Here is a 15,490-nt window from a genome sequence, read left to right as displayed (position 1 = left end):
GACCCCACCTCACCCAGACTGACCACTCCCCCCCACCCCACCCCACCCCCCACATAGTTCCCTCGGGGGGGCTGTGAGCATTTCCGCAGTTACAGTGCCTTGGGGAGCGGCCCTGCTGGGTGGAGTCAGTGGGGAATGTACCTCTCCCCAGGTTAGTCCACTCTGCCTTCCCTCCGATTTACTGTAGGAGAGCTGCTGGATGCAGTTATTCACAGCAATGCTGCTTTTCCCTGGAGTCAAGTCCTCTTCGGGTATCTCCACCCATCCCAGGGACCGCACTGCGAAACACTGTAGAGGCAGGAAAGCAGAGGAAAGCCACAGTCAGTTCAACAGAAGACCATGTTCACATTCTGCTGGTGGCCGAGGCAGGGAGAGGGACATGTAAACTGCATCAAGGGAAGACAAACTAGAAGTAATTCCATAAAATCTGTATAAGAGAATGGTGTCCCATTATTTCTACAACAATTCAGAGAAGAGGTTTGGAAAAAACAGCTCAAAAAGTTGACTGTATTTCTTCAACCATCACTTTGAAAAGAGAACGAGGTTGAATATGCCTGGGGGGTGGCTTCAAACGGGACAGTGATGTAATTAAAAACCCATTAAACGGGGGAAAAAAACACAGGTATTTCCTAACATGACAGTCATAGCAGGAGAAGGAGTACGTTGAAAAGGCATCTGGATGGGTACATGAATAGGAAGGAGTGAGAGGGAATGGGCCAAATGCTGATAAATGCTGTTGAGGTGGCACAGTGGTTAGCACTGCTGCCTCACACAACCAGGGATCCAGGTTCAATTCCAGCCTCGGGCAACTATCTGCGTGGCGTTTGCATATTCTTCCTGTGTCTGTGTGGGCTTCCTATGGGAGCTCTGGTTTCCTCCCATAATCCAAAAATGGTGGAAGTTAGGTGAGTTGGCTGTGAGGAGTGTAGGGATAGGGTAGGGTAGGGTCTAGGTGGGCTGCTTTTTGGAAGGTTGGTGTAGACTCAATGGGCTGAATGGCCTGTTTCCACACTGTCAGGGTTCTATGCACTCTATGGGAATGGGACAAGATTAGTTTAGGATATCTGATCAGTATGGCTGAAGTGTGCCAATGTGTCTGATTCTGTACTATATAACACTATGACTGTATAAAATCTAAAGGGATAGGGAGTCCTCCAAGAGGAATTACAATGACACTAATATTGTCAATCTGATGGAATCAGAGGTTAGCTTTACACTCACTGATAGATCTTACCTGGGTTGTAGGATATCCAAAACCTTAGAACTTGGAAACAAATAGTCAAATACAAACCCAAAGTTCAAGTTTCCACAGACCTTGACATTCAAGATCCTTTAACCGTGATTCATTAGCAGATCTCTTTCCTCTGAATCATGAGGTTAATTTCTTTTTAATGCTTTCCCAGATTAGTCTGGGTGAGGGGCGTATCAGTGCTTTCATCATTGATGGGGCTAGCATTTATAGAGTCATAGGGATGTACAGCATGGAAACAGACCCTTCGGTCCAACTTTTCCATGCCGACCAGATATCCCAACCCAATCTAGTCCCACCTGCCAACACCCGTTCCATATTCCCTTCCTATTCATATAATCTTTCTGAGTGAAGAAGTTCTTCCTTATCTCTGTCCTGAATGGCTTACCCTCTATTCTTAGACTGTGACCCCTAGTTTTGAACTTCACCAGCATTGGGAACATTCTTCTGGCATCCAGCCTGTCTAGTCCCATCAGGATTTTATATGTTCCCATGAGATCCCCCCTCATTCTTCGAATTCCCAGTCAGTACAAGCCCAGTCAATCGGTCTTTCCTCATAATACTGGACTTGCCAGCCATGCCCATATCTTCCAGATGGTCTTCAACTAGGGTTCCAGGATAAGAAGACTCCTTTTCTGATTTTTACATTTGTTGCTCATCCCTAACTGCCCTTGAACTGAGAGGGTCAGCCATACTGTGATGGGGCTGAAGTCACTTGCAGGCCAGACTGGATAACAACAGCAGATTTACTTTTCCCGAAAGGGCATTAGTTATTGTGGCAATCATTACTGACTAGTTTTCAAATTCCAGGTTTTATCGATTCTGGAGCAGGATTCAAACCCACACCCCCAGAGCATCAGCACAGTCCATTGGATGACTAGTCCAATGACAGTACCACCACGCAGCCATCCCCCACTATGGAAACCTGGAGACAAATGCTGTGCTGACTAGTACTGTGGGTTTGCTGCGCTGCTGGGCACAGACAAATCTTTCAGATGAAACGTTAAACCAAGGCCTCCATCTACCCTTCTACGAGAGAAAAATAGATCCCGCGGAACTATCTCAAAGAACAACAGGCAGTTCTATCAGTAATTATCCTTGAATCCACATCAGCAAAACAGATTATCTGGCCATTACCTCCTTGCTGACTTTGGGATCTTGCTGTGTATGCATTGGCTGCCATGTTATCCTAAGCTGTGACAGTGACGACAGTTCAGACCACCCACTCTCACATCGAGTTCCCTGACTACAGAAAGCACTAGAATAATCTGAAACTTTGGCTTCATCTGTCAAACGTATTTCTTAAGTAAAAGAAAGTGAGCAGAAACAATTATAACTGTTAGATATTAAGGAGAATTCCTTTAGTAGGAAGTTACGCATGCAATGATACTGTATTTAATTAACTGCACAGTAACTGGTTATTCAGCTTCATTGGTTAATAAATCTCGTTAAATGCCACATGACCTATTATGTCATTATACACATTTTTCCCAAATCTCTGGTCTCCAGACCATTGGAGTGAAATGTCCTGGAAATCCTGAAGCACAAATATCCATGGAAGTTGCTCCGGAAGTTTAAAGTTCCGAGGTGTTGATTTCCGTGACCAGAACTCTCCACTAATGTCTCTGGCACATTCAGCAACACACCCACTGAACACCAGACCCAACTTACAGCCCTGACTCATTCACCCACTTTTGTACCAATCTAACCAGCTCCCCTACTCACCCACTCACTGGTCCATCCACTCAGCCTAACTCACTGAAACACTGGGACCTTTAAAAACTTGCCTGAATGTTTACATTTACTTCTGTACTGTCACGGATGAGGGCATCACTGGATAAGCATTTATTGCCTGTCCCTAATTGCCCCGAGGGCAGTTAAGAGCCAACCACATTGCTGGAGGTCAGATGCGGGAGAGACCGGGTAAGGACAGCAGTTACCTTGCCTTAAGGCCACTCACAAAGCAGACAGTTTTATTCCTCCGAAAGAACCGCAGATGCCGTAAATCAGAAACAAAAACAGATTTCTCTTCACAGATGCTGCCAGACATGCTGAGCTTTTCCAGCAAGTTCTTTAAAATCTAACAGAATGACTTTGAGAAGTCACCAAAATGCTTTTATTAATTTCACATGTGTACCCAAACCAGGGCCAATTTGGCCAATTCCTGATGAAGGGCTTATGCCCGAAACATCGACTCGCCTGTTCCTTGGATGCTGCCTGCCCTGCTGTGCTTTTCCAGCACTATACTCTTGGCTGTCAATCATTCCCTGACTCCCCGAAACATGTCCACTATTGACAAGGCACAAGTCAGGAGTGTAACACTCCCCATTTGTCTGGATGGGTACAGCTGCAAAAACACTCAAGAAGCTTGTCACAATCCAAGAACAAGCAGCATGATTGATTGGCACCACATCCACAAAGTTGCACTCCCACCAACAACACTTAGCAATAGCAATGTGTACCACTGACAAGATCCACTGCAGAAATTCACCAAAGCTCCTTCAACAACACCTTCCAAAACCAAAACTTGACCATCTGGAAAGACAAAGCAGCAGATACTTTGGAGTATCACCATCTGCAAGTTTCCCTCCAAGCCACTCACTGTCCCGACTTGGAAATACATCACCATTCCTTCATGTTACTGAGTCACAATCCTAGAAATCCCTCCCTAAGGACTTTGTGGGTCCTTTACTTTCCTCTTTTCCCACTTTCCCAAAGTAACTAAGGATGGGTAACATCTTTCTCTCTCTCTCTCCCTCTCTCTCTCTCTCCTCTCACTCTCACTCTCACAAAGATAACAGAATGATCTTATAAATAACAAAGAACAAAGAAAATTACACACACGAACAGGTCCTTCGGCTCTCCAAGCCTCCGCCGGTTCAGATCCTCTACCTAAACCTCTCTCCTATTGTATAAGCATCTGTATCCCTCTGCTCCCTGCTCATTCATGTATCTGTCTAGATACAGCTTAAACAATGCAATCGTGCCCGCCTACACCACCTCCACTGGCAACGCATTCCAGGCACCCACCAGCCTCTGCGTAAAGAACTTGCCACGTATATTTCCCATAAACCTTTTCCCTCTCACCTTGACCTCGTGACCCCTAGTAATCGAGTCCCCCACTCTGGGGAAAAAGCTTCTTGCTATCCATCCTGTCTATACCTCTCATGATTTTGTAGACCTCAATCAGGTCCCCCCTCAACCTCTGTCTTTCTAATGAAAATAATCCTAATCTACTCAACCTCTCTTCATGGCTAGCACCCTCCATACCAGGCAACATCCTGGTGAACCTCCTCTGCACCCTCTCCAAAGCATCCACATCCTTTTGGTAATGTGGCAACCAGAATTGTACACAGTATTCCAAATGTGGCCAAACCAAAGTCCTCACAACTGTAACAGGACCTGCCAGCTTTTGTACTCAATACCCCGTCCAATGAAGGAAAGCTTGTTGTATGCCTTCTTGACCACTCTATCCATCTGGGTTGCCACCTTCAGGGTACAATGGACCTGAACTCCCAGATCTCTCTGTACATCAATTTTTCTCAAGGCTTTTCCATTTACATTATAGTTTGCTATTTAATTGGATCTTCCAAAATACATCACCTTGCATTTTCCCGGATTGAACTCCATCTGCCATTTCTCTGCCCAACTCTCCAATCTATCTATATTCTGCTGTATTCTCTGACAGTCCCCTTCACTATCTGCTACTCCACCAATCTTAGTTTCATCTACAAACTTGCTAATGAGGCAACCGATGCCTTCCTCCAAATCATTTACGTATATCACAAACAACAGTGGTCTCAGCATGGATCCCTGTGGAACACCACTGGTCACAGGTCTCCATTTTGAGAAACTCCCTTCCACTACTACTCTCTGTCTCCTGTTGCTCAGCCAGTTCTCTATCCATCTAGCTGGTACACCCTGGATCCCATGTGACTTCACTTTCTCTGTCAACCTACCATGCGGAACCTGATTAAATGCCTTACTGAAGTCCAGTATATGACATCTACAGCCCTTCTCTCATCAACCATCTTTGTCACTTCTTCAAAGAATTCTATTAAGTTGGTAAGACATGACCTTCCCTGCACACACCATGTTGCCTATCACTGATAAACCCATTTTCTTCCTCAGTATCCCTCAGTATCTTCTCCAGCAGCTTCCCTACCACTGACATTAGGCTCACCAGTCTGGATTATCCCTGTTACCCTTCTTAAACAGGGGACAACATTAGCAATTCTCCAGTCCTCTGGGATCTCACCTGTGTTCAAGGATGCTGCAAAGGTATCTGTTAAAGCCCAGCTATTTCCTCTCTCACTTCCCTCAATAACCTGGGATATATCCCATCCAGACCTGGGGATTTGTCCACCTTAATGTCTGAATATCTAACACTTCCTCCCTCCTTATGCCGATTTGACCTAGACTATTCAAACATCCCTAACCTCAACATCCGTCATGTCCCCCTCCTCGGTCAATACCGACGCAAAGTACTCATTAAGAATCTCACCCATTTTTTCTGACCCCATGCATAACCTTCCTCCTTTGTCCTTGAGTGGGCCAACCCTTTCTCTCGTTCCTCACTTGCTCCTTATATATGAATGAAAAGCTTTGGGATTTTTCTTAACCCTGTTTGCTAAAGATATTTCTTGACCCATTTTAGTCCTCTTAATCCCTCGTTTCAGATTGGTCCTACATTCCCTATATTCTTCCAAAGCTTTGTCTGTTTTCAGTCACCTAGACCTTATGAATGCTTCCTTTTTTCCTCTTAGCTATTCTCACAATTTCACCTGTCATCCATGGTTCCCTAATCTTGCAATTTCTATCCTTTATTTTCACGGGGACATGTCTATCCTGCACGCTAATCAGGCAGGAGGCTGGAAGAACACAACAAGCCAGGCCGCATCAGCAGGTGGAGAAGTCAACGTTTCGGGTGTAACCCTTCTTCAGGACTGGGGGTGGGTGTCAGGGGAGCTGCTGATAAAGGGGGTGGTGGTGCCTGAGCTCTGCCCATATTGCCTCATTGCTCGGGCCCCCATAGTGCCCTCCTTCAGCACAGCTTCGATATCCTCTCTGACCAGTAATGCAACTCCTCCACCCCTCTTACCTCCTTCTCTGTCCCACCTGAAGCGGGATATTTAGTTGCCAATCTTGCCCTTGCCTCAACTAAGTCTCAATAATATCAATAACATCATACAACCAGATACTAATCCAAACCCTAAGTTCATCCGCCTTACCTACTATACATCTCGCATCAAAACAAATGCACCTCAGAGCACCACTCCCTCTGCATTCATCCACCGCTCCCTGCCTACTCTTCCCCTTAGTCACACTGATGTCATGATCTGGTTCCTTACAGGCTTTAGTTAATACCTCCTTACTGTCCACCAACCTCCTTAGTTGGTTCCCATCCCTCTGCCACATTAGTTTAAACCCTCCCAACAGCATTATCAGAAGCACCCCCGAGGACACTGGTTCCAGTCCAGCCCAGGTGTAGACCATCCAATTTGTAATAGTCCCACTTCCCCCAGAACCAGTCCCAATGGGCCAAACATTTGAAGCCCTCCCTCCTGCACCATCTCATTAATCATGCCTATTCTTTCATTTCTACTCTGACTAGCACCTGGCACTGGTAACTTTTCAACTTGGCTCCTAACTCCCTAAATTCTGCTTACAGGACCTCATCCCTTTTATTACTTACATCATTAGTGTCTATATGCACCATGACAGTTGGCTGTCAAAGTATCTTTTATCCGTGCCCATTTTTACTTAAACGTTCTCTCTGTTTTTAACTAATAGCTATTTATTTTACATGAATAACTTGCAGCTGTAGTTCTGGCAATGATTAACTGTTTGCGACACAAGTTTTGCTGATGTTTCTCTTTTTTAAAGTTGGAACATGCAATAAAACTAACGAAGGGTTAAATATTCTCTGTTCGCAGACACACTGCTGATATGTCTAGTGTGATTGTGACGGGTCCAATTACCCTTAATAGCCTGACAAATCATCCACCAGTCTCAGTTTTGGCATTTTGAATTGACACAGCCTCGAAACTCACGTGGGAGGGGATGAGAGTTTCTCATTGCAACTACAACTTACATGAAGAATTAGTGCCTGACCTCACCTCTGAGTGACTCAGCTTTAATTCTACTGTCTGTTTTAATCCTTTCCACAAGAAGAAACAATCTCACTTTAATTGACTCTGTAAAACTCTTCTATCATCCCAAAGAGCCCATTGATATTATTCCCTCATCTTCTCTCTCAAGAGGATGCACATTTCTGCAGTCAGTGCTCAGAATGTAACGCTTTAAGGCCTGGTCTACTTCTGGGGTGAATCTTACTGACTCCCTTGAGCATCCTGCCAGGCCCAACACAAGCACCCAAAATCCAAGGCGAATATCTCCTTCCTGAACATGAGAACTAGGAGCAGGAGTAGGCCAACTGGTCCATCGAGCCTGCTCCGCCATTCAGTAAGATCATAGCTGATCTTATCATGGACTCAACTCCACTTACTTACTCCACTCCGCTCACCATAACCCTTAATCCCTCTCCTGTTCAAAAGTCTATCTTTGCCTTAAAAAACATTCAACAAGGTAGCCTCAACTGCTTCACTGAGCAGGGAATTCCACAGATTTATAACCCTCTGGGTGAAGAGGTTCCTCCTCAGTTCAGTCCTAAATCTGCTCCCCCTAATTTTGAGGCTATGTTCCCTTAGTTCTAGTTTCACTGGCCAGTGGAAATAACCTCCCTGCTTCAATCTTATCTATTCCTGTCATAATTTTATATGTTTCTATAAGATTCCTCCTCATTCTTCTAAAATTCCAATGGGTATGGTCCTGGTCTACTCAACCTCTCCTCATAAAAGACATGGTGCCTTGAACTGAACACAGTTACCCTCAGTGAGGTCTGACCAGTTCTCCGTGCATCTAGAGGTGATGGTATTTCATTGCCTTCTGTACTCAGAGATACTCATGTGAGAGTGTGCTATATTGTTGGGGGAGATGTCGTAGCCAATCTGCACACAGCAAGATCCCGTACATAGTAACAAGACATATGCCTTATTGTGTTAGGTCTCACAGTCAGTCTGCAGAGAGATTCTCATGGTATCATCACAATATCATAACTCGTGATCTAAATGTACAAAGGTCTCCAACTCCATCTTAACTGGAGCCCTTTGGAGCATGACATGCTGCTGGAAGATTGCTATCCTTTATAACTGAATCACAGATGCTGAAGTGCCTGTGACTGTAATATATGCATCTATCAGGAGCTGTAATAAACACTTGTTGAATCTTTCAGTACCATATTGCCCACATCAAGTTTCTGTCTTAGGGAGCTCACGTAAATATTGCCTCAGCAGGTACAAGTATTCTTGCTGAAAGTAAGAACCCACATGACAGTGACAGATCGTATTTGCATTTCACAAAACCTCGGGGCCACTAGTCTAGACATGGAACTCATTAAATACCCTGCAGCACTTTCCTTTTACATCAGCAAAGCTATATTTTATCCTCTTGAGCATTGCAGTGAGAGAAAGAATGGTAGATATCAGATTAAAAATATTCTCTCTTCACGCAAACGTGCTTTCTCATATCTTTAATGGACAGGCAGGAGACGGCAGCAAGCCAGGCAGCATCAGGAGGGAGAGAAGTAGACACCTCCTGCCCGTCTATTTTGGAATCCAGCATCTGCAGAGTTTTTGTTTCTAACATCTTTAATACAAGGGCCGGTGACTACAGAACCCAGAGTTCCCACAGAAAGGTGCCTCGATATTGTTAACCATTAATCTGGTGACGCTACATGCTGATCTTCAGAAGATCTGGGCCAAACTGTCACAGGATATGTAAATTGTTTTATTACATGGGAGTTTGAGGGCTCTCCACATAAAAACAGAAACATCACTATTACCTTGGAATCTGGATTGGTGCTGGGCTGGAGGCTGCTGTCTTGCCAAGGGAGTTCCGTTCTGCAAAAGAGGGAAGTGTTACTGAGGAACAAATCATTTTGAACTGAGAAACCAGCCACAAAGAAAGAACGTGAATTTCTATGGCACCTTGTACAATCTGAGGACATCCCAGAGCGTTTTACAGACAAGCAAATGGTTCCATTTAAAAGAAAGCAAGACTTGCACTTAGACCACTGCTTTGAATGAGTACCAGGCAACTCAAAGTGCTCGGCAGCTAAATGATACACGTTTGGAGTGCAGCCGCTTCACTATGCAGGAAAGCTGCAAGCCCATCTAAGCCCAGGAAGATCCCACAAATAGTAATGTGACAGTGATCAGATCATCCGCTTTTGTTTCATGTTGGTTGATAGGGAAACAATGCCTGGAACACCAGGAAGAACTGTCCTGCTTTTCTCTGAGAAGAAAATGTGGATTCTCCTTACACACACCTGAGAAGCCAGGCAGGGTCTCGGTTTATTGCCTTATCCAATTGATGGCAGCCCCAACAATGTAGCATTCCCTCAGCACTGCCATGGGAAGTGTCAATCTGCCTTTACCTTCTCAAGTCTCTCAAGCCCGCAGCCTTCTGGCTCACAGGCCAGAATTCCATTGGATAAGTACATGGATAGGAAAGGTTTGGAGGAACATGGGCTAAGCCGTGGGGAGATGGTGGCCTAGTGGTTTATTGCTGGACTATGAATCCAGAGACCCAGGTAATGTTCTAGGGAGCTGGGTTCAAATCCTGCCATGGCAGATGGTGAAATTTAATAAAAATCTGGAATCTAATGATGAATCCAATGTCAGGAAAACCCATCTGGTTCACTAATGTCCTTTAGGAATGGAAACTGCCATCTTTACCTGGTCTGGCCTACACGTGACTCCAGACGCACAGCAATGGGACGGACTCTTAACTGTCCTCTGGGCAATTAGGGATGGGTAATAAATGCTGCCAGCAATGCTCCCATCCCACGAATGAATAAAGGAAGGAAAGTGCAGGGACTAGTTTAGTTTGGGATTATGGTTGGACCAAAGGGTTTATTTCCGTGCTGCATGACTCTCTGGACCAGTGAGATGTTTCCAGAGTTCCCTCTCAGGCAGTGAGTTTGCACAATCAAAGTTGGTTTTGCTGAATCTGCAATGCCAATCAGAACCGTGCCCATCACACGCCCCTCACGTACAGCAGCGAAACCCAGAGCTCAAACAAATCGCCTGCACCCTCATTTACTGAAACCAGCAGCTTTAACCCTGAGGGTTGGTTAGCTTAATTGACAATAGACAATAGGCAATAGGTGCAGGAGTAGGCCATTCTGCCCTTCGAGCCTGCACCACCATTCAACATGATCATGGCTGGTCATCCTTAATCAGTATCCTGTTCCTGCCTTATCTCCATAACCCTTGATTCCACAATCCTTGAGAGCTCTATCCAACTCTTTCTTAAATGAATCCAGAGACTGGACCTTCGCTGCCCTCTGGGGAAGAGCATTCCACACAGCCACCACTCTCTGGGTGAAGAAGTTTCTCATCATCCCCGTATTTTTAAGCTGTGTCCTTTGGTTTGGCACTCACCCATCAGCGGAAACATGTTTCCTGCCGCCGGAGTGTCCAAACCTTTAATAATCTTATATGTCTCAATCAGATCCTCTCTCAGTCTTCTAAACTCAAGGGTATACAAGCCCAGTCACTCCAGTCTTTCAGCGTAAGGTAATCCCGCCATTCCAGGAATTGACCTTGTGAACCTACGCTGCACTGCCTCAATAGCCAGAATGTCTTTCCTCAAATTTGGAGACCAGAACTGCACACAGTACTCCAGGTGTGGTCTCACCAGGGCCCTGTACAACTGCAGAAGAACCTCTTTGCTTCTATACTCAATCCCTCTTGTTATGAAGGCCAGCATGCTATTAGCCTTCTTCACTACCTGCTGTACCTGCATGCTTACCTTCATTGACTGGTGTACAATAACACCCAGATCTCTCTGTACTGCCTCTTTACCTAAATTGATTCCACTTAGATAGTAATCTGCCTTCCTGTCCTTGCCACCAAAGTGAATAACCATACATTTATCCACATTAAACTGCATCTGCCATGCATCTGACCATCTGCCATGCATCTGACCACTCACATAACTTGTCCAGGTCACCCTGTAATCTCCTAACATCCTCATCGCATTTCACCCTGCCACCCAGTTTAGTATCATCAGCAAATTTGCTAATGTTATTACTAATACCATCTTCTATATCATTAACATTAACATATATTGTAAAAAGGTTGGACATCTGGTTTGTGACTCAGAGTGATGCCAACAGTGTGGGTCCCATTCTCACACCGGCTGAAGGACTCTCCTTCTCAAACTCTCCCCTTGCCCAGGTGTGGTGACCCTCAGGTTAAACCAACAAATCATTCCTCTCTAGTGAGACAGCAGCCCCCTGATCTGGTACAACTCTGCTGGTTTGACCTTAGAAGTGTGAGGTTTATCAAATATTTGAGCAAAGGGGAAGCTAGCAACACGAGCAGTTTCCACCACTAGTGGGTGATGCTGTCAAACCATAAAGACTTGTGCCTATCACACAAATGAGTAAAACCCATTGCAGGTTCTGAAACCGTACTGTCAGCCTCCCAGTCCTGTCACATCGTGTACAAGATCCTAAACACAAACTGGGACAACAGACAATATCACTAGTGACTCAAGGAAATCTAATGGTACCTCCTGACAAAGTCACCATCACAAGATCTGGACTCATCAGAAAATTACCTTTACACTATCAACCCTCACTGGCTGCCTTGTTATTGTAAGTGGTTAAATCCTGATGTACTTTTGTAAGGTATGATCTGTCTGGTTAGCACGTATTGTATTATTGTACATGTATTATTGTACATGTGACAATAATAAATCAATCAAATCAGATCAACTGTCTTTTGGAAAGAGGTAGACTTTGTAAGTGTATCTTCCCAATGAGGACTCCATGTTCAGTGAGTATAAACTGCTCTGACTCTGCCTGGCAGCTGGTCCACTGTGGTTTGTGGTAGGACAACTGGTTTGCTGAAAAGTATGCTTCATAACTTATATTGTGTTTTACTGTCTTAAATAAAGACGGAGTTAATCAATCCCAGATGAGTCATTTTTAGACCATTATCTTTAACATAGCCATATGTAAGACTATGATGGTCTCAGATAGAGAGGATGAGAGAGATGTATTTCCGTCAGCAGAGAGGTTCAATAACCAGCAAGCAGACAGTAAGGAGCCGAAATCCTCCATTAGAGAGATATGATTGATTACAGCGAGTTTGAGGGTAACCACTCCACATGCATTGGGTAAGGTGAGGAGACAGGACCCTTATGAAAATATGGTGATCGAACATACACTGATGGCTTAATTCTGCCCCACATTCCTGTGCTAACCAAAAACCACTTAGATTCAAACTAATTAATGAAAAGATTGCAGGTTACTGAAGAGAAAGTGTTTCACTCAGAGAGAATGTGCTGTTTGAAGGAGTGGCAGAGGGAGAAACCTTCATTATATTTAAAAACTACTTAGACCATGTACTCCTGAGGTGCCATAACCTAAAGGAGCCAGAGCAGGAAAAGTCGGATTAGTTTGGATGGCTCTCCTTATTTGGTGTGGAAATGATGGAACAAATGGCCTGTCCCCGTACGACAAGTTGTCAATGATTCTATGTCTTGAGGTAAGTTCTACCATTGAACTGCCACCATTCAGCAGCTCAACCTCAATTGACTGCGAGAGACTGGATCCTTCAGCCTGTGTCATGCTGCTAAACTGTCTGATAAACTGACACGTTCGCAGAGGACATACCATCCAATTTTCTCAGTTCATTTATTTTCTTTCGAGGTAGAGCCATTGAAGAATCCTGACACTGGCCCGTCACTGAGTGGAGCTGTCTCTGGAGTCTGCATTCAGAACTAATACCCTAGTTCCCAACCTGCAGAGACTGGAACTGCACTGTCTCACCTCAGGTTTATCGATGAAGAAGCTGGCATTGAGCTCTCGAACTTCCCTCCCCGAGGCAGATGGTGTACTGCAGCAGCTCCTGGAGTAACAGCCTGCGACAGTCAGAAACAGGGGGAAAATTACACTCAGATATCTGCATAGAGCAGAGCACATAGTTCCCCAGAAATTGCCAGACAGCTACCTCACACCTTCCACATCGACACAGAGAAACATTCATTAATTAGACTGATAGCTCACACAGAAAATTTGCATCCACTTGGTAACTACTAACACACATGCACAGTCACACTGACACATGTACACTCACAATGGCACTGACACAGGTGTACATACATTCACTCACTCACTCACTCACATGGGTTCATATACATTCACTCATACACTAGCATAGACACACACTCAAACACTGACTCTCACACACACACTGGCATAAGTACAGGCTCTCTGACACACAGTCACACTGAGACGCTCATGCACTCACAAAGACACACACAAACACACTCTCATATACACTCACAGTGATGCACACACACACACTCACTTTGACATACACACAAACTCAGTCATTTACTCACTCACTCACACACACACACACTCACTCATATTGACACGTACACCAGCACTCAACCCAATGAATGAAATCTACAACTTGCTCTAAAATAGTCCAATTGCTCCTTTGAGCTTTCCCGTCTTTATCTCTCACCTCGTGCTCCAGGGTTGGTGACAGGGCAGTCGACAACTTCCCAGAGTCCAGGCTGACATCGGATGTGCATGCTGGGTGCTGCCATTGAGTAGTGCCAGTTGGTACATGCCAATAGTATGTCCCGCTTGTGTCCCGGATCATTCTCCAGCCTGGGGGGAGGTCTGGGTCTATCTCTAGGGCTTGGTCATTCCACAGATTGTCTGCAAATGCACCGTGAAAACAAAACCACACCAAGTGACAATCTAGAACACAACGCTTAGAGGGACAGTGGGGAGGGCAATGGAGAGGCTCATTATTATTCAGGACAAAAGAACCCATTTGAGCAGTATTCTATCCAGTACCTTCAACATTCACTCCCTTCACCACTGGTGCAGTGTTGGAGAATTCCTTTTTTAACACAAGTTGTTATCATCTACAAGGCATTGGAGTGGCATGGGTACAATTTCAATAACATCTTTGAAAAGGAAATGAGTAAATATTTGCAAAAGAGTTATTATTTTCAGGGAAAGATGATTGATGTATATGTACCTTGCCTGGAAGAGAGTTGACATGTAAGGACTCTGTAGGCAATGCTGTGAGTCTGCTTAAAAATGTGTTGCTGGAAAAGCGCAGCAGATCAGGCAGCATCAAAGGAGAAGGAGAATCGACGTTTCGGGGGCATAAGCCCTTCTTCAGGAATCTGTGACTCTGCCTTCTGGTTAGTTTGCAAACTGCGCACACAGTTACTTTAATGTAACGCTTCAGAACCTGCATTGGGTTTTACTGCTTGAAATAATTTAACCCACAGAAACCCCCAACGAGCAGCGTCTTATTAGAACCACTACCATAGGGGAGGGAAGCAAGTAGGATTAATTAAATTGCTTTTATCTACTGGACCCAGCTTGTGAATAACGGGCCGAATGCCTCCTACAGCAATATTATTCTACGTCACCTTTAGGGTATTTCAGATATTTTCTACTCAAACTGGTTCAGATGGTTCAGAGGGTACAATCAGAAGTGACAATATTTCAGTTGAATAAAGGGAACTATGGAGCTATGAGGGAGGAGCTGGCCAAAGTTCAATGGTGCAATACCTTAGCAGGGATGACAGTGGAGGAACAATGGCAGATATTTCTGTGTATAATACAGAAGATGCAGGATCAGTTCATTCCAAAAAGGAAGAAAGATCCTAGGAGGAGGCATGGGTGGCCGTAGTATCATTATTGGATCACCAAATTTCTTTTATAATGCCCCAGTTTTCAAATGATGGCAAATAATCTTGGATCATTACTGTTGGTAATTCTCAATTAAAACGATAGCATGACAAAGCTGTCCTTTTAAATTATAACCTTTGCTCATCATGCAGTGTAATATACATTCAAATTAGACATAAGATGCTTTAAATCACTCATTATTGATTTTCCTCACATTATCAGGTTGTATCTTGTGATTTAAACATATTTAATGCCAGTAGGACCCTTTCATTTAATTGTAACAGTATGCTGAGCTTCCCACAAGCTACAAAGGTTTGCCTCATCAATATACATTCACTAATAGAAATTTTATTTTAAATAATGTATCTCTATTTATAAATGATTCTGTACAAACAGAGTTGGAGTGAGAAAGACGCTTCATTTGCAGAAAATTTGAACTC

The 15,490-nt window shown here is 44.4% G+C and overlaps 1 protein-coding gene across 3 annotated transcripts in view; it reads right to left on the bottom strand.

Annotated features, from left to right (window-relative positions):
* apbb3 (amyloid beta (A4) precursor protein-binding, family B, member 3) overlaps positions 1–14,057 on the bottom strand; it is a 49,620-nt gene extending 35,563 nt beyond the window's left edge. For all 3 annotated transcript variants that reach the window (XM_043703089.1, XM_043703088.1, XM_043703090.1), the window contains exons 1-4: positions 13,858–14,057; positions 13,155–13,246; positions 9,153–9,210; positions 142–288 (exon numbers count right to left, since the gene is read on the bottom strand). In XM_043703089.1, the coding sequence (XP_043559024.1) occupies positions 142–288; positions 9,153–9,210; positions 13,155–13,246; positions 13,858–13,998 (438 nt within the window). In that variant the 5' untranslated portion in view covers positions 13,999–14,057. The remainder of the gene's footprint in view (positions 1–141; positions 289–9,152; positions 9,211–13,154; positions 13,247–13,857) is intronic.
* Between the last annotated feature and the right edge of the window lie 1,433 nt (positions 14,058–15,490).

Source organism: Chiloscyllium plagiosum, chromosome 14 (assembly GCF_004010195.1).
Source record: "Chiloscyllium plagiosum isolate BGI_BamShark_2017 chromosome 14, ASM401019v2, whole genome shotgun sequence".
Lineage (NCBI taxonomy): Eukaryota > Metazoa > Chordata > Chondrichthyes > Orectolobiformes > Hemiscylliidae > Chiloscyllium > Chiloscyllium plagiosum.
The sequence above is the reverse complement of the archived record's forward strand: the minus strand, read 5'-3'. Positions and strand labels throughout refer to the sequence as shown.